Genomic DNA, 27,995 nt, shown 5'->3' with positions numbered 1-27,995 from the left:
CAAATCCTGTGGATGGAAACCTTGGAATCCAAGGGTCAAAAATAATCTTTCCCTCCTTAAGGTGTTTAATTTGGGCACACTGCCACTGCAGTGCAGATTCTAAGATAGATGTCATCTTGCTTTTCTTGTCTTTATTCTGTAAAAATATCCAAAATTCCTGCCCTATAGAAAACCCCATCCTTCACCCAGAAGTATATCAATACTGGGTTGTCTCAGAGTCACAGGCTAATCCCAGGGAAAACTTTTTTCCTTTCCTTTCTGTATTGATGTAGAAATAACCACACTGAAAAATCCAAAAAGAGTGGTACATGCAAATGCCAGGTGCCTGAGTTCAACTGCACCCAGAGTTCAGAGTAGGCATTTTATATAGTCTGTAATATCAATCATGGCAACCTGTGGCTTCCTGTCATCATGCCTGCCTGGAACAGAAAAGGTAGAGATCAACCTTTCTTAGCTACAGTAACATGTGGAGTCCCTTCTGACAGCTCAGGCGATAGGAAGAGGGTATGCATAGACACAGACATATGCATTGCCTTGTTAGCCCCCAAACCATACAAGCCAACCAGGGCTACATTAAGAAACCCTGTCTCTTCTCCTCACCCCCCACCCAGACAAAGTAAAACCAGGCTTAAATTCAAATCCATTTTCTTAGAGCAGTAGTTCTCATCCTGTGGGTCGAGACCCCTTTAGAGGTCCCTTATCAGATGTCCTGCATATCAGATATTTATATTACAATTCATAACACGAGCAAGATTGCAGATATGAAGTAGCACAAAGTAATTTTATGGTTGGAGGTCGCCACAACGTGAGGACCTATATAAACAGGTTGAAGCATTAGGAAGGTTTGTGGAAAAGGTCCTGGAGGATTAAAGGTAAGAGGTTGGAAGTCTGATATCAGCAGACCAGAACAAGGGCCTGGAGCAGCCATGTTCCTTCTGGGGCTCAGGAAGAGGGTCTGTCTCTGCTCTTTTCTACCTCCTAGAGACATCAGTACCACTGGCTCTGCCACTTCCTCTATCCTCCAGGATAATGTTGCTTCCATAGTTCACAGCTTCCTCTCATACAGGACCTCTTCAGTTTGTGGGCCTTTCCATCACACTGGGGCCACCTGGACAGTCCAGATGGACGGACTCCCTTCAGGTTCAGAGGACAAAGCCATCAGTCCTACTTGCACTTGTATTCTTTTTTGTGCCATTTAGCCAAAGTCTTCCGGGATGCTGGGATGAAGACACAGACCCCTCTGTATCTGGGATGTTACTCAGCCAATACCAAGATTCTACTTATTAAATGGATGTGTAAATACAGGCTAAATAAACCAATGCTTGATGTTTCTGTGACAGCTCAAAAATTGTACAGTTGTCCAAATCCATAGAATTTATCTCCTTTTATTTAAATAAACTGATTTAAGCTGGCCAGATTCAACAGCACCGAGAGAGAGAGGGAGAGAGAGAGAGAGAGAGAGAGAGAGAGAGAGAGAGAGAGAGAGAAAGAGAGAGATAAAGAAATTGTACAAGATTACAAACCGGTGGTTGTTTGTGATGTAGGTGCATAAATGAATACATACATTTGAGTGTATATAAACACACATATACATAAACACACACAATATTTTAACCTTAATTAGGTGCTTCTAAATAATTAATAAACAACAAAGACTCCCAGGAGGATAATGCTTACAAAACTTGGCCCTGTTTATTTATGATTGTTCCAAATAAACAGAGAAATTCTTATTAAAGAACATGAAGGTCAGAGATAAAAAAAAAATTCCTGCTGCTCCGGTTAGCCATTTACCTTCCAGTTTTGTTTTTTTTGTTTTTTTGTTTTTTCCATATTAAGTTTCTCTGTCTTAAAGAACCAAGCCAGCAGATCTCTATGCACAAAGTCAACCATCAAAACAAATGCGTGCTGCTCTGGAGGGAACCACTGAAAAAGAAAGGTGACCCATGCTGGCTCTCTCTATCTGGTGTTCCTGTAGGTCATGGCGTCCTCCTTGGCTGAAACAGTACCATGGGTTTTTCAGAGACACTTTCCTTGCAAGCATGACCACTGTCACTGAGAAGAGCCGATGTTGTTCAGTCTGCGGCAGACTTAGAAGACAGGAATGTGGTACTGGCGGTCATTCTCGGTCAGCAGGGAGATCTCTGGCCACTCCCTGAGAGGCTCCTCCGGGTAGCAGACTGCAAAGTCTTTGGAGTTAAACTTGAAGAGCCGGAACACTTTTATCTTTACTTGAAGGGAGTACCCGAGTATGAACATGTCAATCTGGAGATAAAAGAAAGCAAGGTCATAGACATGTATTTCTATGCTCCCACCACATTCCGGCTTGGTACAGTTTATGGGGTGACCTGCTTTGTGACAGACTCACCCACAGAGCAAGGGAGCATGGCTTAGGGACAAGGGACCACAGTGTGGAAATGAATGTGGGACCATGAGAATGAGAAGAAGCCAGAAGAAACTGATGAGGAACAGAGAGGGATGTTCAAGCTGACTACAGTCACAGCACTTGGGAGGCTGGAGCAAGAAAATAGCAGGAGCTGGAGGCCAGTCTAGGAACATAGTGAGTTCCACACCAGTCTGGGCTACAGAGTAAGACTTATCTCAGGGGAGTAAAGAGAATGGAGGGGAAGAGGAGAAGTTAGGTGAAGATGAGGAAAAGAAGAAGAAAGGTAAGGAAAAGAAAAGGAGGGGAGGGAACGGAAGAAGAGAGGAAGAGAAGGGTGAAGATGGGCAGAAGGGGGAGGGAAGGAGAGGGGAGAGTGTTCGCTATTAAGAATTGAATTTCTTTCCATCCAATTTGACCTTTTAGTAAAGCTATCATCTGATTCACCACTCCTTTTGGACCGAAAACAGCAATAGACAGAAGACCTTTGTCATCCTGTGATCTTAATGTCCTTACTAACTTTTGTCTGTGACAGAGTAACCTAATGCCTTCCTTCAGTGATCTGGCTTTCTGACTGGCCCTGTCTCCACGTGGTCACAAGGCACTATGAACCAGGACTCTGGCCCAAGGGTCCTCGGACTTACAGGACTGGCACCCAGAAATGAGGCTTGTTCTTCTTTCACACCCATGGGGCTGGCAGTCTGAGCCAGCTACCTCTGTGCAGTTGGTTCCATCACTCGAAACATAAGCCCCAGAGGCACAAGGGTTTGAGTTTTCCTCAGTCATCCTTGGCCCACACACTGGGAGCCCCACTCACCTGCTCCAATCCGCTTGCATCACCTATGGAATTCAGGTGGTTCATCATGAAGCTCAAAGGATCTGCTGACGACTCCCTGGAAAACAGGAGTCTGAAAAGGCTGGGGATGGTCTTGTTTGCCTTCATTTGCTCGTACGCTTCCGTGACCTGGTAAAGCATGATGAACTTCAACGCTTCATACAGTTTATACTCCAAGATGGCGTCGGAGAAGAGCCTGTTGCACATGCTGCCTCTCTTGTGGTAATCTCTCATCCCACTGAACTCCGCCCACTGCAAGCACAGGGACGGCGTGAGTGTGAAGGGTACATGCGACTGTACAAACCTAACACACAAATGCCTAAATTTTTTGTAATAAACAAGATAAAATTACTTTCCTCAAAACATACCACTACTTGGTAAACTACCAAACATGTCAGTTCTCTAAAGCTGCTTGTGGCTGCTGGGTCACACAAAGGCTACACCAGTAAAGACTGGCTGGCTTATGCCTTCTGACATTTTGTTTTTACCTCCTTCTTTTGAAAGAAGTTGTTTTTGTTTTTGTTTTTGTTTTTTGAATAGGGTTTACAGCTAGAAATTTGAATGCCAAAGTTCTATTTATTAAACTAAGAAGAGTTATCAATGTTAATGGCTGGTATTTTTCTACTGGACTATTGTTTGTTGATGTTGAAATTTGTATTTACAGAGAGATAAATTTTTTAGGGAAAAAAAAAAGAACAGTGCAAGAGAGGTGTGTAACCAGCGCTCTGCAACACACTTATGTGGAGTAACTCATACCCTCATGATAACTGTGCAGGTTACACACCAGTCACAGTTCTTCAGGGAGAAGAAAGCTATGACTCAGAAAGACATTTCCTCCAGATGAGATGGCCGGCAAGAGATAAGGATAGTGCACTGCCATCACCCCAAGACTGTTCATGATTGAAAGCCAGGCAGAGCTTGGTAGCGAACTTATTGCACCTGTGCCGTCACCACCACGTGGGCAGGATGCTTGCAGCAGCACATTTCTGAGGCCTGGACATTGTGCCATTTTGGAAACAAAGTTCTCTCATGTGTCAGGTTTCCAGTGCAGCCACTGAAGCTCCTACCCCACAATTGGCAAAGCCATCACACAGAACAGTACTCTAGTACTTGATAGGAGAAAGAGCAAGCCTCCTCCAGGGGAAGCCTTCTCCACTCAGTTTCATTTCCCTACCCACATGACAGAGAGATGGATGCATCTGAGATGGGTGCTTTCATCCCTAAATGCTCACCTGCGATTTCAGTAACTCCACACATTTCCGTAACTTTCCAAACACATTGGGACCTGTATACTTCTCAGGTCCGAAACTGTACTGCTGGAGCCAGTTACAGCCTTGAGAAAAGAGCAGTTTTTCAGGAAGCTTGAAAAGGAAGTAGATGCCGACAACGATTAGTGTCTCAAGGCTTAGCTCGCACGATTTGGAATGCCACAGCACACAATCTTATCTCACGCAGCAACCCTCGGAAAGACTACAGCCAGTTAAATAAAAAGCACGCAGTCGTCTCTGCTTTAGATTTGTGGATTAAGTGATTTTTAGCATATATTCTAGACAAACACCTAACCCTGGGATTATGTCCAAAGAAGCAATCTTTTTGGATAAAATACCATAAGCCCTGACGTAACCCTTTAGAAACTGTCTATAACGAAATGTTGTTAGAAAAGCAGGGCACACCAAGCAACAGGTAGGCTACACAACGGGGCAGCTGGCTCCCAAACCTGGCTGTCCCTCAGCAGCTGAAAATGGGCTTAGCCAGTACTTCCTCCTTTCTTGCCCTGTAGGCTAATGAGGCTACAAATGAATATAAATGAACAGTAATAAATGAACAGCAATGCCACTCACTCCACAGAGCTCCACATTAAATTCTGGAAGATGCAAAGATTAGACTGCTGGCAGTCAGGACCTCATTCCACAAATTCAGGGGCTCAGCCCAGGTTTTGCGTCTCATTCTTTATCCTAGTTAACTAGCAGGGTTAGCACACTGCATATATTTGACAAACATTTTCTAAGAAACGAAACTGCTGAAGACAAGTTTAAACAAAAGACATCAAGAAGAAGAAAAAAACAAACAAACAAACTGAGGTCATGTATACATATACTTCATATTCCCTGCTCTGCCATACTAAATTGGGCATACTGCATTCAAAACAATTAATTCAAGTTGTTAATCAAGAACGTATGGTTGGGCTGGAGAGATGTTTCAACAGTTAAGGGCCCTGTTCTTCCAGAGGACCTAGGTTCAGATCCCAGCTGCCACACAGTGGCTCACAACTGCCTGTAACTCCAGTTCCAGAGGGCCCATTGCTCTTTTCTGGCTTCCTCAAGCACTGCATGGTGCATCGACATACATGCAGGCAAAACACCAATACACATAAGATAGATAAGAAAATATGCTGCCATAAACTATTAAAAAAATAATAAAACAAGCCATAGGCTAGGAGAAAGCATCTGCAAGTCACGTATCTAATAAAGCCCTTGTATTAACTATATATAAAGGATTTTCAAAACAATAAGAGAACCATAACTCAGCTGGGAGTGTGGTGCACACCTCTAATCCCAGCAGAGGAGGCAGAGGCAGGTGGCTCTCTGTGAGTTCAAGGCCAGCCTGGTCTACAGAGAGAGTCCAGGATAGGCATGGCTACACAGAGAAACCCTCTCACAAAAACAAAAAACAAACAAACAAACAAACAAAAACAAGAAAAGAAAGAAAATAACAATCCAATAAAAATGGACAAGAGATTTAAGTATACAGTTTTCCAGGATGCTATAGATGGCAAATAGGCACATGAAGAGATACTCAGCATCTATTCATTAAAAGCAAATGAGGGCAGGCAAGATGGCTGAGTGGGTGATGGTGTTTGTTGTGCAAACCCAAGGACCCGAGTTCAGTCCCTGGAACCCATGCAGAGGTGAAAGGAGAGAACCAGCTCCACAGAACTGTCTTCTGACTTCCACATGCACGATGGCATGTGCCCCTTCCCCCACGTCACACACACACCTAAATAAATAATAAGAAACAAAATATACCTATTAGAATCCAAAAACCTTTGGAGTGGAAGTACCCGCTGTATGCATTTGTTAATAACCATTTGTGTTATAGTAAAAAGGCTCACGTTATCCGACTACCTTACTTACGAAGGACTGATACCTCTCGAGAAAAGCTGAGAGCATTAAAGACAAACAAAACTGGGAACACCAGCAAATGCTGAGACGGCTCCTCGTCAAAGAGACGGTGAGAAGGAACTAGCTAAATGACCTTCAAAGCGCCTTCAGGATGGGAACCCTCAGCACAAAGCTACCTAGACAGGACAGGGAGCCCCCACTGACTGTGTTCCCAGTGAGGACTCGTACCTTAACGATGTCTTTTTCTTTCATCCATGATGGAAAAGACAGACCTTGGCTGAAGATCTGGAACAACACAGACCTGAGAGCGTCATAGTTGTCTCTCTTCACTGTCCGGACACATTTAATATGGTGCCTCCAGAAGAGCTCCTCATAGGCCTGTCAGCACGAAAGGGTAGTTCAAATGAACTCCACTGCAGTGGATGCTTGTGGCAGTGCGCTCAGAGGACGCTGAGCTTCGGTGTTCACACCGGAAGTAAGGCCCTAGCGAGCACACTGAAAGAGTGGGTCTCCAATGGGCTATGTATGGTTCCCAAATAACGCAAGTAAGTGGAGTAGTGATAAATGATGACCGGGCATGGAATTTTATTTTATTTTTAGCTCTTTGTTTTAAATTTTTTTTGGAAGATTTATTTTTAGATGGTGTATGTGTCTATGTGTGTGCCTGCGCATGCACAGAGACCTAAAGATGGTATTGGATATCCTGGCGCTGGAGTTACAGACAGTTAGTTGTAAGCTTCTTGACATAGGTACTGGGATGGAACTCAGGTCCTATGCACTAACTGCTAGTGTTCGTAAGTGCTGAGCCATGTCTCCAGACCCTATTTTGTTTTTAAGTTTTATTACTACCATCATCACTACCACTATTTTATGCATGTGATGCGATGTGATGTGATGTGATGTGTGTGTGTGTGTGTTTACAGCTCACACAAGCCAGTGCACTTCTGGAAGCCAGAGAAGAATTCTCTTGAGCTCATGACATCAGATTTTTCTCCTTGAGCCACCCTATGCATACGACTCTACAGGGACTCTGGTATGTATGGGGTCCTCATGCTGTTTTATTTAGCTGGCTAATCTTGGAAGACCAAGACAGGTTATTTAGGGTTGGTGATAAACACAACTCAACTGCAGTGAAAAACCATATACTTTAAGACCACACCAAAAGAACTTTGGGCCTCCACCTCCTGTCTTTTGCCTGAGACTGGAGTGGGCAGCACTATTGGGGTACTTACCGAGACCAGTTCAATGGAACTCTAAAGCTCCTCAGAGTATTTATGCCATGGTGTCTAATCCCTCCAATGAAGGGTCTCCACAGCACATGCAGAAGTGGAAGAGGCAGAGAGCTAAGGACAGTTCAGTCCGACTCATGTTTTCTCAGGGTACAGGCCTAACTGACTTCTAGCCTCAGAGTGAGAAACTCTGAGGTCCAGGCTGTCCTGGTTGAATCATCTCTCTGCTTGATTCAACAGCCCAGAGTCACCTGGAATGGGGGAGACTTACTGGAGGGCCTGGCCATATCAGACTGGCTTGTGGCCATGTCTGTAATCAACAGTATTGATGAAGGATTGATGTGGAAGGGCTGAACCCACCGTGAGCGGCACCACCCCTAGGCAGGTAAGCTCGGGCCAGATCCTGAGAGCAAAGCCATTAAGAAGTGTTCCTCCATGGTTTCTGCTTCAGATCCTGCCCTGGCTTCCCTCAAGGATGGCCCGTGACAGGGAAGTGTGAGCCAAATAAACCCTTTCCTTCTCAAAGCTGCTTTTCATCAGGGTGTTTTACCACAGCAACAGAAAAGCAAACCCGATCAAGGTCTAAAGCCAATATCCAGCAGTTACTCAGCTTTGGACTTAGGCTGCAGCCTTGACTTACACCACGTTTGGCGCAGGCTGGCCTATGGGTTTGGTAAAGCAGAACTAACTACCATGATTCTGATGGACACTGCCTGCTTTCCTTAGCCCCCATAGGCAGACAAACCTTCCTCATGAGTTTCGCTCGCGGTGTTTCTCCTTTCCACTCTCTTGCACAATAACTGAGTAAATCTACTTCTGCCTCCACACTGAGGTTTCCTGGGCAAAACAAAAAATAAAAGACAGTTAATTTTCCCATCCCTCTTCTTTCATTACCCTTCTCTGGCCTTAAGAATAAGAAAACATCAGCTTCAATCCCTCCTGGGTGGAGTCTTTCATAAGACATCTATGGTAGTCTCCCATCTTGTTCCTCTCTTCAGCCACTTCTGATGTCTATTCTATTTGCCCTTCTGAATGAGAATTGAGCATCCTCCTTAGGGCCCTCCTTGTTACTTAGCTTCTTTAGGTCTGTGGATTGTAGTATGGTTATCCTGTACTGTATGGCTAATATATGCTTATGAATGAGTATATACCATGTGTGTCTTTCCGGGTCTGGAATATCTCACTCAGGATGATCTTTTCTAGTTCCATTCATTTGCCTGCAAATTTCATGATTCCCTTGTTTTTAATAGTTGAGTAGTATTCTATTGTGTAAATGTACTTTTTTTTTTTTAATCCATTCTTTCTTTGAGGGGCATCTAGGTTGTTTCCAGATTTTGGCTATTACAAATAAAGGTGCTATAAACATAGTTGAGCAATGTCCTTGTTATATGGTGACACATCTTTTGGGTATATGCCCAGGAAGGGGTTGAAGCAGATGCTAAGTCTTACAGCCAAACTTTGTGCAGAGCACAGGGAGTCATAAAAAAACTGGGGGAATAGAAGGACCCAAAGCAGACAGCATCTCTACAAGGAGACCAACAGAGCTAACAAATCTGGGCCCATGTGGGCCTGCAGAGACTGATGCACCAACCAAGGACCATGCATGAAGAGGACCTAGACTCCCTGGTCCGATATAGCTGATAGGCAGCCCAGTCTTCATGTGTGTCCCTAGTAAAAGGAGCAGGGGCTGTCTCTGGCTTGGACTCTGCTGCCCAATCTTGGATCACTCCCCCTGGTGGTGGGGGGAAGCATTGCCAGGCCACAGAGGAAGAGGATGCAAGCAGTCCTAGTGAGACTTGATAGGCCAGGGTTAGATGGTAGGGAAGGAGGACTCCCTACTTCTGAGAAATAGGGCGGAAGAATGGGCGGGGAGGGGGGAGGCAGGGTGGGGCCGGGAAGAGATGAGAAAGGGGGTTATAACTGGGATGTAAGCTAAATAAATATAAAAAATAAAGTTAGGTTAAAAAAAAGAATAAGAAAACATATGCACGAAGTATTTACTTTTGAATTTTCTCTGTAGATATCCAATCCACCTGAAAAGAAAAGGAAACAATTATATTTGAATCTTTTGGTGTGGCAAGGGTGTTTTTGAAAAGGAAAGGTGACAAGATGACCCACCATTTCAGCTGGTGCCCCAGATATAAATGCAGACTTCTGAAGTAGCAGAGGATGGCTGACAGGAGGGACAACGTCGTCATCACAGAGGCCCTCGCTACTCTCCAGGCAGTACTAACGACCTGGCTCATAACTAGTATCCAGGAGTGAACCTGGTCACTTCCTACAAAACAAACAGACATGCAAATCATAGTTAAATGGCTGCCCTAAGGGACATATGACATTGGATAATTTTGCCCCAAAGCATCTGTCATTGACTTAGACACATTTTTGTGTATGTACGTATATGTGCCTGAGATTCCTGGTCACACTTTGCCAGAGCATGTGATGAACAGAAGTACAAATGAGGAAGATGACTTCTGAACGGTGGCCAAACCTCTTGGGATCTGTGTTGAAATAATTTCCTCCGCAGCAGATCATTGAGTAAAATTCCAGTGACCAACTGCAGTAAAACTCTCATTAAGCATGATTTCAGCATATTTGGTCATCTGGATATTTCATGTGTATTTATATTCCCAATAAAGAAAGAATTTGCTAACAAATAAGGAAAAAATGCTACTAGCAAACTTTAAAATATACTTCCCATTACTTAAAAGAACATTTTTAAAATGTCCATCTAGCTAGAGCAGTTATTTGGCTGCTCAAACTATTTCCCAGAAATTTAGCAAAACTATTTATTTAAAGACACAAAGCTGGGGCTGGGTGGTCAAGGCCACAGTGCTCTTCCAGAGGAGCCTGGTTCCGGGGACCCCTGAACCTCTAGTTTCAGAAGATCTAACACTCTCTTCTGACACGTGTACATACATGGAACATATTCATGCATACACGTAAATTAAAAAAAACAATTAAAATATGAGAGTGGAGAGATGGCTCAGTGATTAAGAGCACTTGCTGCTCTTCCAAGGGATGTGAGTTTGGTCCTCAGCACTCAAGTTGGATGGTGCACAACCACTTAAAACTTCAGCTCCAAGGAATCTGATAGGCTGGCCTCTGTAGACACCTGCTCACCATGCTATTTGCTCACATAGACAGACACACACACACACATAATAAAAATAAATCTTAACAATTTGAAAACCCTAAAAAGGCTTTTTAATAGAAAGCTATCCTGTGTAACTACTGTAGATGTTAAATTTTAGGTTTTCCACTTTTACTAGCTTAGATGTTTTTCTCGACTGATAATTCTGACACACACAATTATTTTTAGTAACTTGTCAAAATCACAGAATAGGATTGTCTATGAATACATAACTTCTACGGTAGCTATAAAGATTTTCGTAGAAAAGTGTAACAGTGCACATGACTTGTAGGTTGTCTCCTTTTCTGCCAACATTGGGGGCTGAAGCCAGTGTCTTGAGCGTGCTTCTCAGCCCTGACGGTGCTCTTCGTAACGACTGCCCAGTTCTTCAGCGCAGCTGGTCCTGCGCACATTGCCTTCTGAGCATCTGAGCAGCTCTGCATTCTTCCTCTACAAACTGCATTGACAAGCATCCCACATTCATCACCAACATCCCCTTAGGAGTCCTGGCAGTTTGCCTTTATGGATAATTAAATATAAGATGCTAGATCAAAGGATTTACACACTCAGTTCTGACAAGTGCAGGCTTCAGAATAGGTCAGTGAGCTCATGTGCATGCACACACGTACACACACACACACACACACACACAGAGACACCCGCTCTGAGAGAACTCTACCCTTCGGAGAATTGCTAGCTTCAGGGTGTGCTTCTGAACTAACCCAGAGAATAGTTTTTCAATATGCACAGGCCAATCACATTTCTCTTCAGGGAGGGGCCTTTTTTACAGGACATGAAGCTATTCACAGTCTGGTGCCCACGTGTATGTTAGGGACCAGCAGAAGGCTTCCAGCCACTGCCCTCGACACTCCTCTCCTGTCAGGTGCCATCTGCTGTGTAGCATTCATTTGAGGTAACACCCATCCCCTGGGGCTTCTCTCCTCAGGAAAAGGCCTTTCCCTAAAACCCGCTGAAGGTAACTGTTTTCCTGTGTTTGGTCATACCTTTCTCTGTCTCGGGCTGCCTTCCCGCTACCTGCCTCCTCCTCCCCACATCTCTTCCTCTTTCCTGTCTCGTTCTCTCCCGATCCTGCCCCAGCCTTCTGCCCTTATGCTCAAAATGAGTCCACCCAGAAGGCAGGTGTTACTAGCACCTTACCGTGAAACAATCTGGACCACAGGCATGCACCCCTTCCTGGTCTCCCTCGACTCGGGGTGCCCACTAGTCATGTTGCTGGCTTGCCATGACAGCTCCACACATGTTTGTGCTCTGACAGTATCCATCTTCTCCTGTCCTCCCCTCTCCTCCCCCATTCACCCAGATCATCTTCTTTTGTTTTTTTTGTAACTTTTTACATTTGTGAGAAAACACACAATACTTTTTTGCTTCTGGCTAATTTAACATAGCATGATGATCTCAGATTTCATTCATTTCCCTACAAATAACATGGATCCATTCTTTATGGCTGAGATATATGTATGTAAATATAGACATATATAAATACACATATATAAGTACATATGGACACATATATATATACAAAAATATGTTTATATATTTGTCTACACATTTTTATATATTTATATATACAAATATACATACATATATATGTATTTACATTCATCTTTCAGCTGACATCATATCCTATTTGCCCACATTTTTGTATTCAGTAACTCAAGCCAAGAAGGGTGAAGAAGCGTAACCACAGTTCTAGTGTGGCTAGAAGGGTGTCATCCAGAGGTGGGTAGGATGGAACTCTGCAGGATGACATGTGTTCATGTATGAGACAGACATAGCTGTACATGTCAGGGTCTGCACATGCTGTTCTCTGGTAATGTTAGTAGGGCAGGGTTCCTAAGTCAAAAGACACCAAAACCTGGTAGAAGAATTGCCTGTTCCATTGCAACAAAGTAGCTATGAGTGTTGCACATGGATTTCATCATTCTTGCCTGTGAATCCCACAGTGCCACAGAGGATCCCAGAGTCCTCACAAGAACCCCCTTCCCCCCATACACACTTTTATCTCTAAATCTAGCAAAGAAGATAGTATATAGCAGGTCCCAGTACATAGCAAGTGCTTAATACATGCTTGCCTGTTTTAGCTTCACAACACAGAGGCACAGAACTGCTGTGGGGCTTAAAGGAAATGTCAGAGAAGAGCTAGCCACAGTGTCTTTCTCACTAAGCATACAACGGACACTAGCAGCTATTTTCACTGTGGTTGCTATAATCTTTGCTTTGTAGATTAGAGAACTGTTAGGAAAAGATTAGGCAGCCACCTAATGGGAGCTGCCCAATAAATGGTAGAGCTGATTTTCAAAGGCAGTGGCCATGTTCTGGAAGCCACCTACCTGAGCACTTGGCTGCCCTATCAGTGAATCATGAAGCTGAATGGATTTTCACATCAGCACTGATAGTAACTAGAATTACGACTAAAAGAAAAAAAAATTAAACTTTTTCTTAGAGCAACAGAGATGGCTCAGCAGATAAGAAGATTTGCTATGCAAGAATGAAAACTTGTTTTTTATTTCCTAGGACCCACATAAAAGCTGGGCATGGTCACACGGGCCTGTAACACCAGCATTGGCAAAGCCTGGCAGATACTGGTAGCTTACTTCCTAGCCAGCCTAGCGAAGCTGTGAGCTTCAGACTCAGAGAAAGGCCGTATATCTAAGTAAGTAAGTAAGTAAATAAAGCAATGATCAACAGAGGAAGACACCTGACATCCTACTTCACACACACACACACACACACACACACACACACACACACACACACATTCATGCACACACATCTAGATCTAGGGCAAACAAATATACCACCACAAGACACTGCAAATCAGCATGAGGATAATTTTTGATGAACTACTACTGAGTCAAATATCATTTCTCCAACTGAGAGAAGGTAACACGTTGGACATAACATATTTCATAGGTCCTGGACAGTGGTGACTCATGCCTTTAATCTGATCACTGGGGAGGCAGAGACAGGCAGAGCTATGAGTTCAAGACCAGCCTGATATACAGAATGAGTTCCAGGACATCCAGGGTTATACAAAGAAACCCTATGGTGAATAAAAGGAGGAGGAGGGAGAGGAGAGAAAGAAGGGGGAAGAGAAGGAAAAGAGGAAGAGGAAAAGGAGAAGAAGGAGGAACAGAAGGAAGAAGAAGTTGTATCAGAGGGCCTTCCTTCCCAGCAATTCTGCAATCACCAACCTCCATTCCCTGTCCCAGAAAGGTTCCTGCCTGGGCATGAGTGGGACTCAGGAAAACAGAGAACGAGACAGAGAATTCTCTGCCTCCACAGACACAGTCATCCCACACACTGGAAGAACAAAGGGAGGTGGGCAGCCCAAGCTCGTCAAAGACAGCTCTGGGAAGTGTAGGATGTGAGAGGAGGCTGAAAAGAAAGTCCTTGCTGGGAACTGGGGATTTGATTCTCTTCCATGCCTGTCAAAAGAAAAAAAAAAAAAAAAGCAAAATTCCCTTTCATGCTTTTGTACTGAACCCTTGGGCTGCACAATGCATTTCTTCCTTTTCTTTTCTTTTTTTAATATGTAACTATGTCTTATGTATTACCTGACCAACAGGATTAAAGTGTGCCCCAAACAATCAGAAGAAACAGGCATTAGGCTCCTCGAGGACCTACAGCCCAGTCTGTGGTCCCATCCATTCCATGACAAGCAAGACCACTGGTTGGAAGTATAAGAAGGCACTGGGTTTGGGTTTTCTGTTTTGTGTGTGTGTGTGGGTTTGTGTGTGTGTGTGTGTGTATTTGTGTGTGTTAAAATTCTTATATTCTTTTTTTCTGTTCTCTACAACATATCAAAGCTGAGGTAATTCAAACATTAAAACAGGAAACCCCAAAGGGGGCGGAGAACACTATGTTCTAAAAACAAAACTAAAAGACACTGAAAATCCAGAAACTGAGTGAGGATACAGATAGCAGATGCAGCTCAGCAGCCTTGTGCAAGTTGGTGACCTGACTCCCAGGGAAGTTCTTCAGTGATTCTGGCTCATCTCAAAACTACCAGAGCTGTTCTAGAAAATTCGTTGCTTCTACCTCCCCATGAGCTACCACAATCTTCCATCTCAACTATTTCCTCTCCAAAGGTCTTTTCCAGTGCTAGGACTTGAACCCATGTTTCAGGCACGCTAACCAGACACATTCCACCAATGAGCTATGCCCTCAGCCCTCTCCCAGTCTTGCCAATCTTTTCACTTGACAGTGTCACTACCAGAGAGCTCTTTCTCTCCAAACACACACCAACACCTCATCTGCATCCAGCCCCATGACCTCTTGAGCAGTGGTAGTACATGTAGGCCAGGAAGAAGACGTTCAATTTGAGCTAGAAGGATGGGAAGGGCAATTTAATTTTAATGTTTGAGTTAGCACAGGAAGCAGTGAAACAGATCAGGGTAAATATCTTCCTGTTTAAAAAAAAATGTGGTGTGTTATAACACGGCACTTAAATTCACAAGCAGTATTCTCAACGAGTTGCGTATGGTTGGGAGAGAGCAGGGTTAGTCACTCATCCACAGGGTGAGGTGGAGAGGTTTTTCACTTTGCATTGCAGATGTTAATTCTGCTCAATTAGAAAAAGACCAGTCCTTCCCCCTAGAGATGCAATAAAGCCAGCCACTGCAAGGCCATTTCATTATCTCCAAGGAAGACAACTAAGTGGAAGGCTTTTATCTTGAAAGTCAGGAGCAGTAAAACATGCAACCTACTCAAGCTGGTAGCACAGTCTCCTCAGCTTCTCACACCCTGGGACTCCGTTGCCCCGAAAGTACCCAGAATGCACCTGGAAATTGTTTCCTGCCTGACACAGGAAGGACTATGTATGTTCTTTAAAGAACTAAGTCAGAGCTGTCTCGTTTTACCTGGTTTATCTTACAGGTCTATCAAGAATGACCTGTGATCTTAAAGATACGTTTAATTTTCTAATTGTGGTAGGGTTTTGGCAGCCCACAAGTGATAAAAACAAAAAAGCTGTAGGTATAGACAAGCCAACATCAGAAAGCAAGTAGTTGTTGCTTTTCTGTGAAGTTGTAGAAGTCCAGGACCACTTTATCCAGCCAAGCGGCTCGGTCTGGGAAAGACATCTGATTGTGAAATAGGGGAAGTGAAATAGTCTTAGCTTCATTCTTACATTTCTTAGATTCTTAGACTTTGAAGAAATCATATATCCTGGATGAACCTCAACCTGTGTGAGTCACAACTCCTTGGGGGTTGGGGTTCAAACAAACCTCTCATGTGGGGTCACATATCAGATGTCCTGTATTTCAGATATTTACACAATTGTTCATAACAGTAGAAAAATTACAGTTATGAAGAAGCAATGAAAATAATGTTATGGTTTGGGAACTGTATTAAAGGGCAGCAGTATTAGGAAGGCTGAGAGCCACTGTCCTAAACCATGACCTAACTATTAGCATGTGGTGATGAAGCAAGGCTGGATCAAAATTAAATGAAACAGCACTATCCACCATGAACCTGGCCTTTTCTATACATATGACAGGCCTGTTCTGTGCACCTATGGTGTAAAGCTCAGCAAAGTGTCTGCTACACTCCCGCCAGCACCATCACATAACCAGGGCTGGGCTACCTGGGAGCTGGGAACACCCTTCCTTTTATAGGTGTTGACTTCTCCTTTCTCATCATTTCCCTATTGACAAGTCTGCCCTCAGTCTATTAACACAGACTGAGCTACTCCTGCAGATAAGTCAGTGTCCTAACAGCTGGACTGCACTGACAGAAGGGCCCAGGGGGACCTCAGACAGATGGAGTCCACTGAGGCAACCTCAGGGGGCAGGAAAGGTAGCCTAGCATAGGACAGAGGTCAGGCTGGGGAAGGCTTCCCTGGGCTGTGAGTTTGACCTAGGGTCAAAGGATGGAGGAGCTAGCAAGGCAAGGAAACTGAGGAAGGCCAGTGCAACAGTGCAGCTGGCCCATGGGTTCTTAGTCAACATGCTGATGTCTTAAGGAAAGGCCCTAGCAGGCCTGACGCAGAATCAGATCAGTGACCACAGCCTGCAATGGTATTACTTGGAGTCATGAAGAGTGAGTCTAACTCCTCTTTCATGGTATAACTTTCCCCATCTTCCACAGAAGAGCAGACCAAAGGGTTAGAATTCTGCTGCATCGCCAAGTCCTGAATCCAGCCAGCATCTTAGGTAGAGGCAGGCTTGCAGGCCTCGGAGCATCCTCAAGGCCCTGTCTGAGCTGCAGGCTTGCTCCATGCACACTGTAGGTTTGTCCTGTCCATGCTGCGGGTCTGTTCTGTTCACCCTCCTGGCCTTTTCTATACATATGGCAGGCCTGTTCTGTGCACCTATGATGGTGTTGTCTTCTAGACTGCAAACTCCTCTAAAGCTAATGATGAATCTTTTAATTTTTTTTATTTTATTTTATAGGGGCCTGTGAATTTTTCATGCTGAAAAATAAACAAAAAACAGAGACAACAAACCATCCGACTGAGCTCATGTCTCTGCTTTGCTGTCACCAACTTCTCTCTGTTGGTTTACTGCTTCCTGATGGTGAGTAATCCAGATTTTCGCAGGTTCTTCAGCTCTGTCCCTCCTCTCTGCAGAACTAAACAGCCTATAGAAAGGGGGTTTAGGCCTACTCTCTTTCTAAGAGGAGTGACTGGCATTTAGGAAGTAAGTCCAGCTAAGCAATGGTGAGAAATCCCATCTAGCCACACAACCCAGACACATGGATTCTACCTGCCCTGGAGCTGAACCAATACCTTCCTTGCTCTCCATCACTGGTGCCCAGCTCTCCAGTCAGTAGATGGGTTGGGTTATCTGCATCATGCAGGTGGGTTCTGTGCCTGTAGAGCCAGCGAGCCCACCATTATCCCGTTAGGTCTCAGATGACTGGCCTGTGCAGCTCCACTCTCAGGCCTCAATACTAGACTGTTATGTTCTAATGCAATCATTTCTGAGTATGGCTACTGAAGTTATGCTCTGATAGTGGCAATCTTCCCAGTGAATCACTGGGTACTGTTTAGACTAGCTATTAGTCCTAAATGGCTTTCCTTCCCCAAATCTGCTCTTTAGTCTACAGATAGTATTGGTTGACATAAAAATTTTTTGATAAATGTATCATCTGTTCTGTTCTGCAACTCTTTCTATAGCTTGTCTGATTGGTAGGGGATATCTGCATCCTGACAGCCGCTGAGTGAGAAAGAAGGACCCATAAACAAGGAATGGGAAAGGAAAAGAAGCCTGTGTCCATTATGGAACATTCCTAACCGGAGGCTCCAGGAACAGGTTCAGTAACCAAGAATCCATGTGCCAGTCAGTGTGACAGGTAAGCGTCATCCTGGAACACCCAACCAGACCCTACAACTCACTGAGAAGTCAAGATCTGTCCCAGGTGGGACTCTATGTGATCCTGTTGATGGGCTACGAACAGAGCACCCACTGCTCACGTCTTCCGCCTCCACCTTTTCTTCACCTGTGGACTCATCTACGTTATATGCCCATGTTCCTGATCTCTAGAAAGAAGCCTAAGGCTTCCAAGGCAAATCTACCAAACCTGGTAGAGCATTGGCATACTCTCTACAGAACAGCATGTCAGCACCACCTCAGGGCTCCTTAGAAACAGGCTCTTAGGCCTCCGTGAAGCCGAATCTGTGTCTTTTCAGGATGACTGGAGGCCTGCATGGATGCTAGTGTCTCAGGCCACTGTCCTGGGAGAGTCATGCTGGCTTCCCCTGGGGCTGATTTACTGGGCTGTACCCACCCTTCACTTGACAATTCCAAGTGATTTCAATGTACTGACAGTGTTGGAAAACAGGGCACAAAGGGCTTCCTCCAACCCTGGCCATTTATGTCCCCTCAAATATACCAGATACCAGTTAAATGCCAAAGCTACCGTGAGGAGAAATAAATCCAGACAAAGAAAAATAGCACTGAGAGAGCCAGCTCCAGAATGTTCTTCTGTCTTATGCTCCTTCCCTTTGGCCATGTGAGGGGCTCAGTCAGCTTACAAGTAGATTGTTCTTTTTGGAAGAAGCTACTGCTATCTGAAAAGGAACTTTTTCTGAAATAGTAATGGGGGAAGATGAACCACTGTTTGTGGGGCCCCTTGGCAAGAGCCAACTAACCCCAACTTTCCTGGGATTCTCCTAGTCTTAGAGCTGAAAGTGTCATAGCTGAGACTTACCTGAGTTCCAAGCATGTGAGGCTGGCTGGTCACCCAGGGTTCCCCTCAGTCCACCCTGGCTCCCCCTCTCCTGCATAGCCTTTGATGCCCCATAGCACGCCCATACCCCTACTCCATTTGTGTTCTTCCGTCAGTCGGAACACCCTTCCACGGCCTAGGTCACACTTCCCTCCAGCTCTCAACTCAAATGTCACTCATCTGGCCCATTTCCAACCCCGGGCAGAGTAAACCCACTTGCTTCTGCAGGGCACATGGCGTTTCTTTCCAGCACTTGTCAGTTTACAGATGTGTTTGTGTTTGGTGGCCTTTATCCCTCCACTGTGAACATCTTGAGAACTATATTCCCATGTTCTCTTCACACCACAGGCCCAAAGGAGATAGTTAATAAATGTTGGCTGAATGAGCCAGTGCAACTGTGAGCTCAGGATCCAGTACTTTGGTCTCCATGGCACAGATACCAGCTTGCCCTGAGTCTGTTTGCTCTTGCTGACAGACACAGAACACTGAACCTTGGCTGGGCCCATTCTTGGAGGAAAGGCTCATTCTGTCCTCTCTGGACACTGGTACAGCTGTACTGAGTGGACTCTGCATGTAATAGAATGCCCAACTTTCAAACAGAGGCATCAGCCAGGCATAGTGGAGAGCACCTGCAATCCCAGCATTTGAGAGTCTGAGGCAGGAGGATCAGGAGTTCAAGGCCATCTTAAGTCACATGAAGAAACCAACATTAGCCAGAAATACATGAAGCCCTGGAGAGAGAGAGAGAGAGAGAGAGAGAGAGAGAGAGAGAGAGAGAGAGAGAGAAATACCAGAAAGGGCTTATCAAGAGTGGTCGATTCCTCACCCTCCTTCCTCTCTGACACATGGAAGGTACCTGTGATGACTGATGCTCCAAAAAGTGACTATGGGCGTGGAAGCCACATTCAGTGTAGAAACATCATGGAAAGAACAGATACAAACCAGAAACAAACCAAAAAGAAAAGGCCCTGGACTCCAGGCACCATGGAACCCATCCCAGCCCAGGGGAGCTGCCTCTGAGTTCCAACAAAGAAAAAAAGTCTATTCATTCATTTGGTATAGTTCTGGCACTCCAATGTACCTAAGCCTAGCTACGTGGTCCCCTCCAGCTCTGACTGTGCATTCGAGAAGCCTGAGCTACCAGTATGTTTCTATTCCCTTAATTATATGTCCCACATAAATCAGAAGCTGGAAGTGAGAACGTGAAGTGGTCACCCAGCAGGAAGGTTTTAATGTAGTGGAATGAGGAGGGAACTGGGAGTCTGGCCCGAAGAAGCCAAGTGCCTTGGACCTCAGTTTCCTCCCCAGTAAAGAAATGTCAGGGGGCCAGCCTGTCACCCACCACCTCCCCTCTTCCAGAGACCTCTTTCCTTTCAGCATGTCTGTGTATTGTGCTAGAGGGAAAGACATTAGCACACATTTTAAGTAGCTGGGATCTAACTGACCTTCACCTAAACTCGAAACATTATGCAAAGCTAGCACCACAGCTTGGATGTTCTGGGCATGGAGAGAAGACCCACCCAATCTTGACAAGTGTCTGCAGAGCAGCGACCATGAAGGGGTGAGCTTGGTTCTGCAGATCTGATGACCAGGTGTCCTGAACCCATTAGTTCTGGTAAAGAGCCTCATGCACATGGAGAGGAGAAAGAGGGAAAGAAGAACTAATTGTGGAGTTGGGGGTGGGGGAGAGAAGAGGAACTGCGGTCAGTGAGGTATGTCTGGTATAAGACACTAGAATGTGAAAGCATGAAGAGCAGGATGAGGCAGGCAACAGTCAGCTATTGTGGAGATCACCAAAGTGCCCAAACTTAAGTTGAACAAATATTTAAAACACAAAATAGGAGACTATACAATGGATAACTGATGACGTTAGCTGACATCAGCTGAAATGATGTTTACCTTCATTCTTAGGGAAGGGATTCCTGTTCTGAGCTCCAGGACAGACTCAGGTACAAGACTAAGGGACTCGGTATCTGTATTATTAAGTCCTTTCATTGTATTTCCATTTCAAGGTGAGCATCCCACTAACTCTTCACCTACATTGGCATCTACAGTAACACCAAGCCAAAGGACACCGAGCTGCCACTGGTGCTATCTGCACTTCACTCCACACTTCTTACGGAGCTGGTGGCTGACTGCATTCAGCATTGGCTCACCATCTCCTCCACTTCCTCTTTCCCATCAGACATTCTGCTCACTTTGGAATTCAACCCATCCAAATGGCTGACTCAGGGGCACTGCTTTCCTGTAACTCTACACGCCTGAAGGCAAACTGAAACCTTCTTGTCACACATCATAAAGATATTCTTTGGATTTACCAGGTGTTACCCTAAGACGGAGGAAAAAGATTCTCTCAGTGCCAGGCAAGAAAGGATTTGGTTCACTTCTCTTAAACTGGGGAGACTACAAGCTATGGGCAGCACTCTAGCACTGGCCTAGACAGCAAGCCTAGTGAGCTTCTACCACCAGGTGAATGGCCACCCACAGTTCCATGCCATTCAGAAGCTGGCTTGTATCCAAGAAGGTTGTCCTACCTCCACAGAGGGTAAGGAGCTCACCTCTACAGTGATGGGACAGGGGAAGGTAGAAAGCCCCCCCACTCCCGTGTGTGTGTGTGTGTGTGTATGTGTGTGTGTGTGTGTGTGTGTAGGCCATAGGTTGACATCAGGTGCCTTCCTTAATCAAGCTCAGGGACTCAGCCAGCAAGCCCCAGGGATCTTTTCATCTCTGCCTCTTTAGCTTACAGACACACAGCACTGCTCCTGGCTTTTTAATTCGGATGCTGGGAACCCAGCTTCAGGACCTGCTGCTTGCATGGCAACACTCATCAACTGAGTTTTCTCCCAGCTGCCTCAGCCCTTGACTTTCCATGGTACCCCCCTTCTGACTTATCTGGGGAGGGCTTTCTAGAGAAAATGCTGTGGTCCTGGGTTACGATAACAACAAAAGGTTTACTATGAAATTCATAATTTAGAAATGCATCAGCCATAATATTTTATGTTCTGTACTTCCTGGGATTTTTATTTCCTAGGAATCCTGGCAACAGTGATGACAGATGGTGTTCCTTCACCTCTTAAATATAAACATAAACTTTTTCCATCTTTTAAAGTTAAACATGATGCCACCTGTCTGTTCTTCCTGATTAAACAGAAAAGTTGTTTTTTGAATAGAGTATGTCTAGAGCAAAAGGATGCTAGAAAAACAAGAACATACACAAAAACTTCCCTGCTGATTTGTTATGAAGAAACATCAGTCTTGTATGAAGTTAATTGCAATCAAATACATGGACACACAACCTCAGTTCTTTTTGAAACAGGGTGTCAGTGTGTAATGCTGGCTAGCTTAGAACTCACTATGTAGACCAGGCTGGTCTTGAACTCACAGAAATCCACCTGCCTCTCACGCCCTAGTGCTGGGATCAAAGGCATACATCACCAGGCCAGGTATAACCTCACTTGTTGAACACAGATGATCTAAGTAATTGTACATTCCTTGGATGAGTCATATGGACAGAGAAGAAAGGAGAACCTCCGGGTGAATACACTAGCCTAATAACTCCTGAGAGTTAGTGGCTTTCAACAGCCACACAGAAAGAACCATACAGCCATGGGAAGCTCGGAAGAAAAAAAACAAGTGTTTTCCAGTCTCTTTTCCTTACATACCCAGCCTGTCAGCCACCTCAGTCAACACAGTGTTGACGAATGGCAGCGCAGCCTTCTCCCTGAGCACAGGTTCAGTGTGCTGAAGAGGCCCTCGCTCACAACTGCTGAGGTAGATGCCAGGACTGTTTCAGAAGAGGACCCAGCAGGTGACGGGTTAAGAGTATGTCCTGGCCAGCGTTTGTTTGCCTCCTGGAGCTAGCTGGGACTGCACACCCTCTACACACTCTACAGGTGTCATGGAATGATGGCTGGCAGAATCACACATGACTTTTGCCTCTGTTTCCAGTGTCTCCCTGCTTAGCACTTAGAGAACAGAAGCACTCACCACTGCTGAGAAGAGACAAGCCATGCTCTGGACAAGCCCATCAGTGTGCTCACCCTGCCTGCGAGCCAGAGAAGTTCTCCCTGGTGAGCCAAAGTCCATCAGGTAACCCAAAAGGATGTTTTCCCATTAATAACTACCCCAGTCAAAGATATCTATGGATAAGAAATAGACTTTTAAGATACATGCCATTGGCTAATCATACCATAGAAATAAGTGAAGTATGAAAGCAGGGGCAAACAAATAACAAAATATGTCAACTATAGGTCATTAGGCTTAAAAAACATCTCTCTCTCTCTCTCTCTCTCTCTCTCTCTCTCTCTCTCTCTTGTGTGTGTGTGTATGTATGTATGTGTGTGTACGAGTGTGCAATGCAGTGGGGTTTTTCTCCCCCTAAGTCTTTAAACCACTCTTTTTTCAAAGAAGGAAAATACTTCCCTTTCTGTTAGAACCAGGATTTGGAACACCTCCCGCTACTTATTATCCTCAGGATAGTTATGAGCTGCCCGAGCACCCTATCACCAAGCAGCTCCCTGGAGAATAAGCACCCATCCTCTGGAGTCCCTGCGGACATAAGGTGCATGCACCCCAGGGCCATCACTCCTCGCTTGGTTGGTAACTGTTCCAGTTTGCCTCTCTCCATGAACACAGTCATGCTCACCACCTGAACTCACCTACCTGCCTAGAGATGACCTGTGATCATCCATGGAAACAGGGTGCCTAGAGTGGGCGTGCAACACCTGCTTCACACACAGCCAGTGGCTGGTGAAGGGCTTCGCATAAGGGGACCCCGGATGTTTGGAATGCAGCTTTTAATTGTTAAGAATAGTCTGGGTATGAGGTGGGGATCTCGGCTGGACGAGTTCATGTTTAACGTGGTTTTGTATCCTAGGGATAAATAATAAGCAACTTCATAATAGAAGGCAAGGCCGGTAGCAATAACAGCAACACTGAGCATTACGAAGTTTACCGTTGGCCATGAGTATCAGAACAGCTTTACACATAATATGTGCTCCAAGGCACAAGGAATACTAAGAAAATACTAGTCGTTAAATTTCGGTTTAACCTTAGAACACTTTGCTTAGACAAAAATCTTATCCACAACAGCAACATAAAACAAATAACAAAGAGCAAAGCTGCTTCGATTGAACTTAGAAGTCGAGACCCGGTTCAGGGGATTCCTCTGTTACATACTGAGCATTCTGTCTCTCAATCCCAACCCCAAAGGTCCATCAAGGAGCTGAGTGGCTCTTGGGAACATGGCTGAGAATGTGCACATTGCCAGTACACTTGGCGACAGTAGTAGACAATACCACTGCAGCACCTCAACCTCTCCAACAGTTAAAGACCATGAAGCAGCAGAGCTGGAGGTGGATGTAGGGAAAACACACGTCATCCTTAATCACAGATGTCTGCCAAAGATGCAGGAAGGGGAGCTTATTTCACAGCACTATCTTATCCTCCTTGCAGGTGATGGTGCCTTCTCTGGGCTTTGGAGCACTGGGTGAAATGACCTTCAAGATGCTTCATCCTTGTTCAATATTCTAACAGCGCCTTTCCAGTAACACTGCACACATATGTGTGTCCTGAAACACTTTTAACAATAGTTTAAAAAAGACTGCCCCCAACCACCTTTCCATCCCTAACAGTTCTGTAGGTTCTCTTCTGTTGTCTCTTTGGTTTCTGTCAAAGGTTACTTTTTGTCTTAAAGGTGAATCTATGTCTCTCTTTTAGCAAATAGTTAAGAGGCAGACTAAATGCCATCTCCATCTCAGCTTGAGCAAGTGACTTTAAAACCACTGTGTCTGGGGGTTTTGTTGTTCCTTGCTTGCTTGTTTGTTCTAGCAAACAGAACCAGGAACGATAGTCATCTATGCTCCCAAGCCCTCAGAAACTATATTTTTGAAGGGAAACATTTTCCACAATTCGATCCTTGAATCTCACCTTCTGCAAACCTACTGGAGACTCCACAGACTGAAACAAATAAAAGGACTCTCTCCCTGGCCCATGGCACAGACACACCTTAGACTTGGTGGAGAGAAAGAAAAAAAATTATTGGTGGTTATGCTAAGCCAAAGTAGGCATTTTGCAGTCTCACAAACCAGCTCTTTCCAGCTGTGTCCTCACCTCTGTTCCAGCTTTCTTTTCTCTGCCAAACTAAGGCAGGAGAAGGGAAAAAAGGAAAAAAAAAGAAAAAGAAAAAGAAAAAAAAGAAAAAAAAAGTTCAACTGGATACACCCACAGGAAATATTTGGATAATTCTATAATAACCTGAGGTACATAAAGGTTAAAAAAAAATGAGCTCATTCTCTAAGCTTCTGAGACTGAAGGTAAGTCAATTGCAGACTGCTGGGCTAGGAGAAGCCTTAGGTGTTAACTTGTCCGGCACACTCACCTCAGGAACGGCTGAGTGTCTTGAAATAGTTAACTCCTATCCAGACACTCTAGCGTGGACTGACGTCCAGACCACACATCCTGACTCCTAGAACAAGGTGGTTTCCATGACACTCAACATGTTGCTGGCAGTTAGAAGCTCCTGCTGGGACTGAGAAGCGCAATAAAGACCCATTCCTGGTGTCCAACAACCCCATAAATGCATCCAAAGCAAGAACACATACTGCTCAGATTCACTGCGAGGTCACACCCCCGGTGCGGTAGATAGAGACTTACAGGGTCGCTGCGTGGCCATCAAAACCAAGAGGTTCCCATTTCCCCTGGTAGTGACAACTAGATCCGGACACAGCCGAGGGATGGGAAGGAAAAACACCTTTCACCTCTAATGTCTTTGGATCAGGAAGAGATCACAGCTACCCAGTGGCGCAGGGGCCAGAGCTGCAAGAACGATCTACTGCCATACTGTTCCTTTGATGTGTCTTTTTTTTTTTTTTTTTTAAAGTCAAGAGTGTTCTCTGCGGTTTACAAGTCTGGTTACTGAAAATGTGTGGGCCACATCCTCTGCAAGCGTGAACCCCCGCAGCCTAGTTGACAACAAAGTTAGTTCTCCCCGAGGAGCAGGTCCACGCGCCCGGGTCCTCGCGGACAAACCCGCCTCTCTCTGGTTCCCGGAGGCTCAGATGCAACCCACGCACCGCCACGCGCATCGTGCACCCAGGGTCCCCTTCGCCCTCCCTCGCCTCCACCACACCCTTCGGAGACCGTGCCCATCCCGGCGCCCACCTGCTGTGGTCGGAGCGTGCTCCCGCTCCCGCGGCGCGCTCCTCGGCGCCTCCATGCGAGCTGCGCGCCTCCACCCGCGCGCACCCTCCTCCTGGCTAAAGCCCCGCGACCAGTCGCTTCCCGGCAGCCGCAGTCCGGAGCTCTGCAGCGGTGACAGCCGTCCGTGATCCCGCCCCCCAGCAAACAGACACGCGGAGCAGCCACTCAGAAGCTGGGACGGGCTCTGGGGGCGGGGCCTCCGCCTTGCGTGGTCCGAGTGGTGGGCGCCGGGCGGTGGAGAGCTCGGGAGCCCAGCCAAGCCCTGCGGTGGCGTCGGCCCTGTCCCCGGAGCTGCTCCTCCCGGCACACCCCGGGGCATCACCTGCTGGAAGTTCTGCACCGACGGGCCGATGCCCCTCACCGGCCCAGGACACTGCGGTGCCTCGATTCCCTGTTCACCACGGAATAAACCCGCTCTGTGAGCGCCAGAGAGCGAGAGAGTGGAATCCAGAAGCAGCTGCGCCCCGGGGCGTGTTCCACTAAGTGGGGCAGGCTTCCTCGTCTTTCTCCGTGGGTCAGCGGAACCGGCTAACGCGCGCTTGGAACTATTTAGAGACGGGACAAGTGCCTTCTTGACAGAAAGTGGTTCCATAAAATAATTTATTAAAAGTTAAAAGAAAAAAAAAAAAAAGCAAACAGCTAACCGGAAAAGTAAATGACCTAACAAGAAAAAACAAAAACAAAATAAAACCAAAAAAACCCCACAAGATCCATTCGTTCCTAATTTCCTAATTTAGTGGACTCCTTTTTTTTTTTTTTTTTTTTTTTTTTTTTTTTTCCGCCAAAAGAAAAAGGAAGAAAATTAAAATCCGACGAGTACTTCCTTTTTCTCGAGTTTAGACAGATTCTAGATACAAACAGACTAGCATACGGAATATTCTGTCAGCCTCTGGAAAAACAAGCTCCATAACTAAAGAAAGATGTGGAAACAGCCTGGAATTTCATGTGAGTTAACAGCCTCAGGACAACGTCAGCAAATTTTGAAACATTGCAAGCCTTTCTGGGCCTCAGAACAAAGGATCAGAGTGTCGTAGGTCTTTAATCATGCCTCTGAAATCCCTGTCAGACCACGAGCCCATGACTCGATGCCAGGCAATTAGGAGAGCTGGCACCTGACATGCGCTCCACATGCTCATTTTGCCCGTTGGTGTGCTTCACTAATCGCCGCACTTGCCTGGGAGATGGGTAGTGTGACCCCGGTTCTCTGTGCTAGCACAGAATTCAGACCAAGGTCTGACCGAGGTCGCTCAAACATTTTCCAGCACAAGATTCACAGAAGGCCGTAAAATGCTCCCAAGCTCGCTGCGTGTTTAAATATCTCTTGTCCAACTCAGCCATTTAACGTTGAGGGGGTAGTTTTCTATGGCCATAAACCATCCTTGCGTGTATAGGGGCACACTGCTCACACAAAATTAATGAGTGAAGACTGTTGGGCCTGTTTACCCTAAACAAGGTTATGAGCAGTGACCAGAACAAATTGTCTGATCTAGAAACTGAAAGAACCGACTCTAATTTCTTGTGGTATGATAAAATTTACTGGAGTCTCTTAACTACAAAACAAATTAGCCACCAGTCTTCCTCCCCTCCTCCCACAAAGTATTTATGAACACTGTTGTTTAGACTGGCCTAAAATCCCTTCAGTTGGTCCACATTTAAGATTTCATGGTTGTGTCTCTAAAGTTCCCTTCTGTTCCCCAAGCTGAGCGAGCAGCCTTTTAGGGCAGTACTTGAAAGACATGAGCCAGACCACCAGGCTTGACTGGGCATCAGCTGCATGGACTTCATAAATTAACATGTTTTGTGCCTCAGTTTCCCCAACTGTAAAATGGAGCCCATAGGACTGTTTTGTGGGGGTTCTCTTTTTCATGGGAATTGAATGTGGGAAACCCCTTTGGAACGATGC

At 45.5% G+C, this 27,995-nt stretch overlaps 1 protein-coding gene across 1 annotated transcript; it reads right to left on the bottom strand.

Annotated features, from left to right (window-relative positions):
* Nucleotides 1-1,356: 1,356 nt before the first annotated feature.
* Nucleotides 1,357-26,599, bottom strand: Otulinl (OTU deubiquitinase with linear linkage specificity like). The gene is made up of 8 exons (XM_021640448.2): nt 26,054-26,599; nt 9,685-9,844; nt 9,568-9,599; nt 8,312-8,403; nt 6,566-6,715; nt 4,448-4,576; nt 3,198-3,467; nt 1,357-2,262 (listed from the first exon to the last, which is right to left on the bottom strand). The coding sequence occupies exons 1-8, from the start codon at nt 26,409-26,411 to the stop codon at nt 2,089-2,091; spliced, it is 1,365 nt and encodes a 454-aa protein (XP_021496123.2). The 5' UTR covers nt 26,412-26,599; the 3' UTR covers nt 1,357-2,088.
* Between the last annotated feature and the right edge of the window lie 1,396 nt (nt 26,600-27,995).

This window comes from Meriones unguiculatus, chromosome 3 (genome assembly GCF_030254825.1).
Source record: "Meriones unguiculatus strain TT.TT164.6M chromosome 3, Bangor_MerUng_6.1, whole genome shotgun sequence".
NCBI classification, from domain to species: domain Eukaryota; kingdom Metazoa; phylum Chordata; class Mammalia; order Rodentia; family Muridae; genus Meriones; species Meriones unguiculatus.
This window is presented reverse-complemented; position numbering and strand designations above follow the sequence as displayed.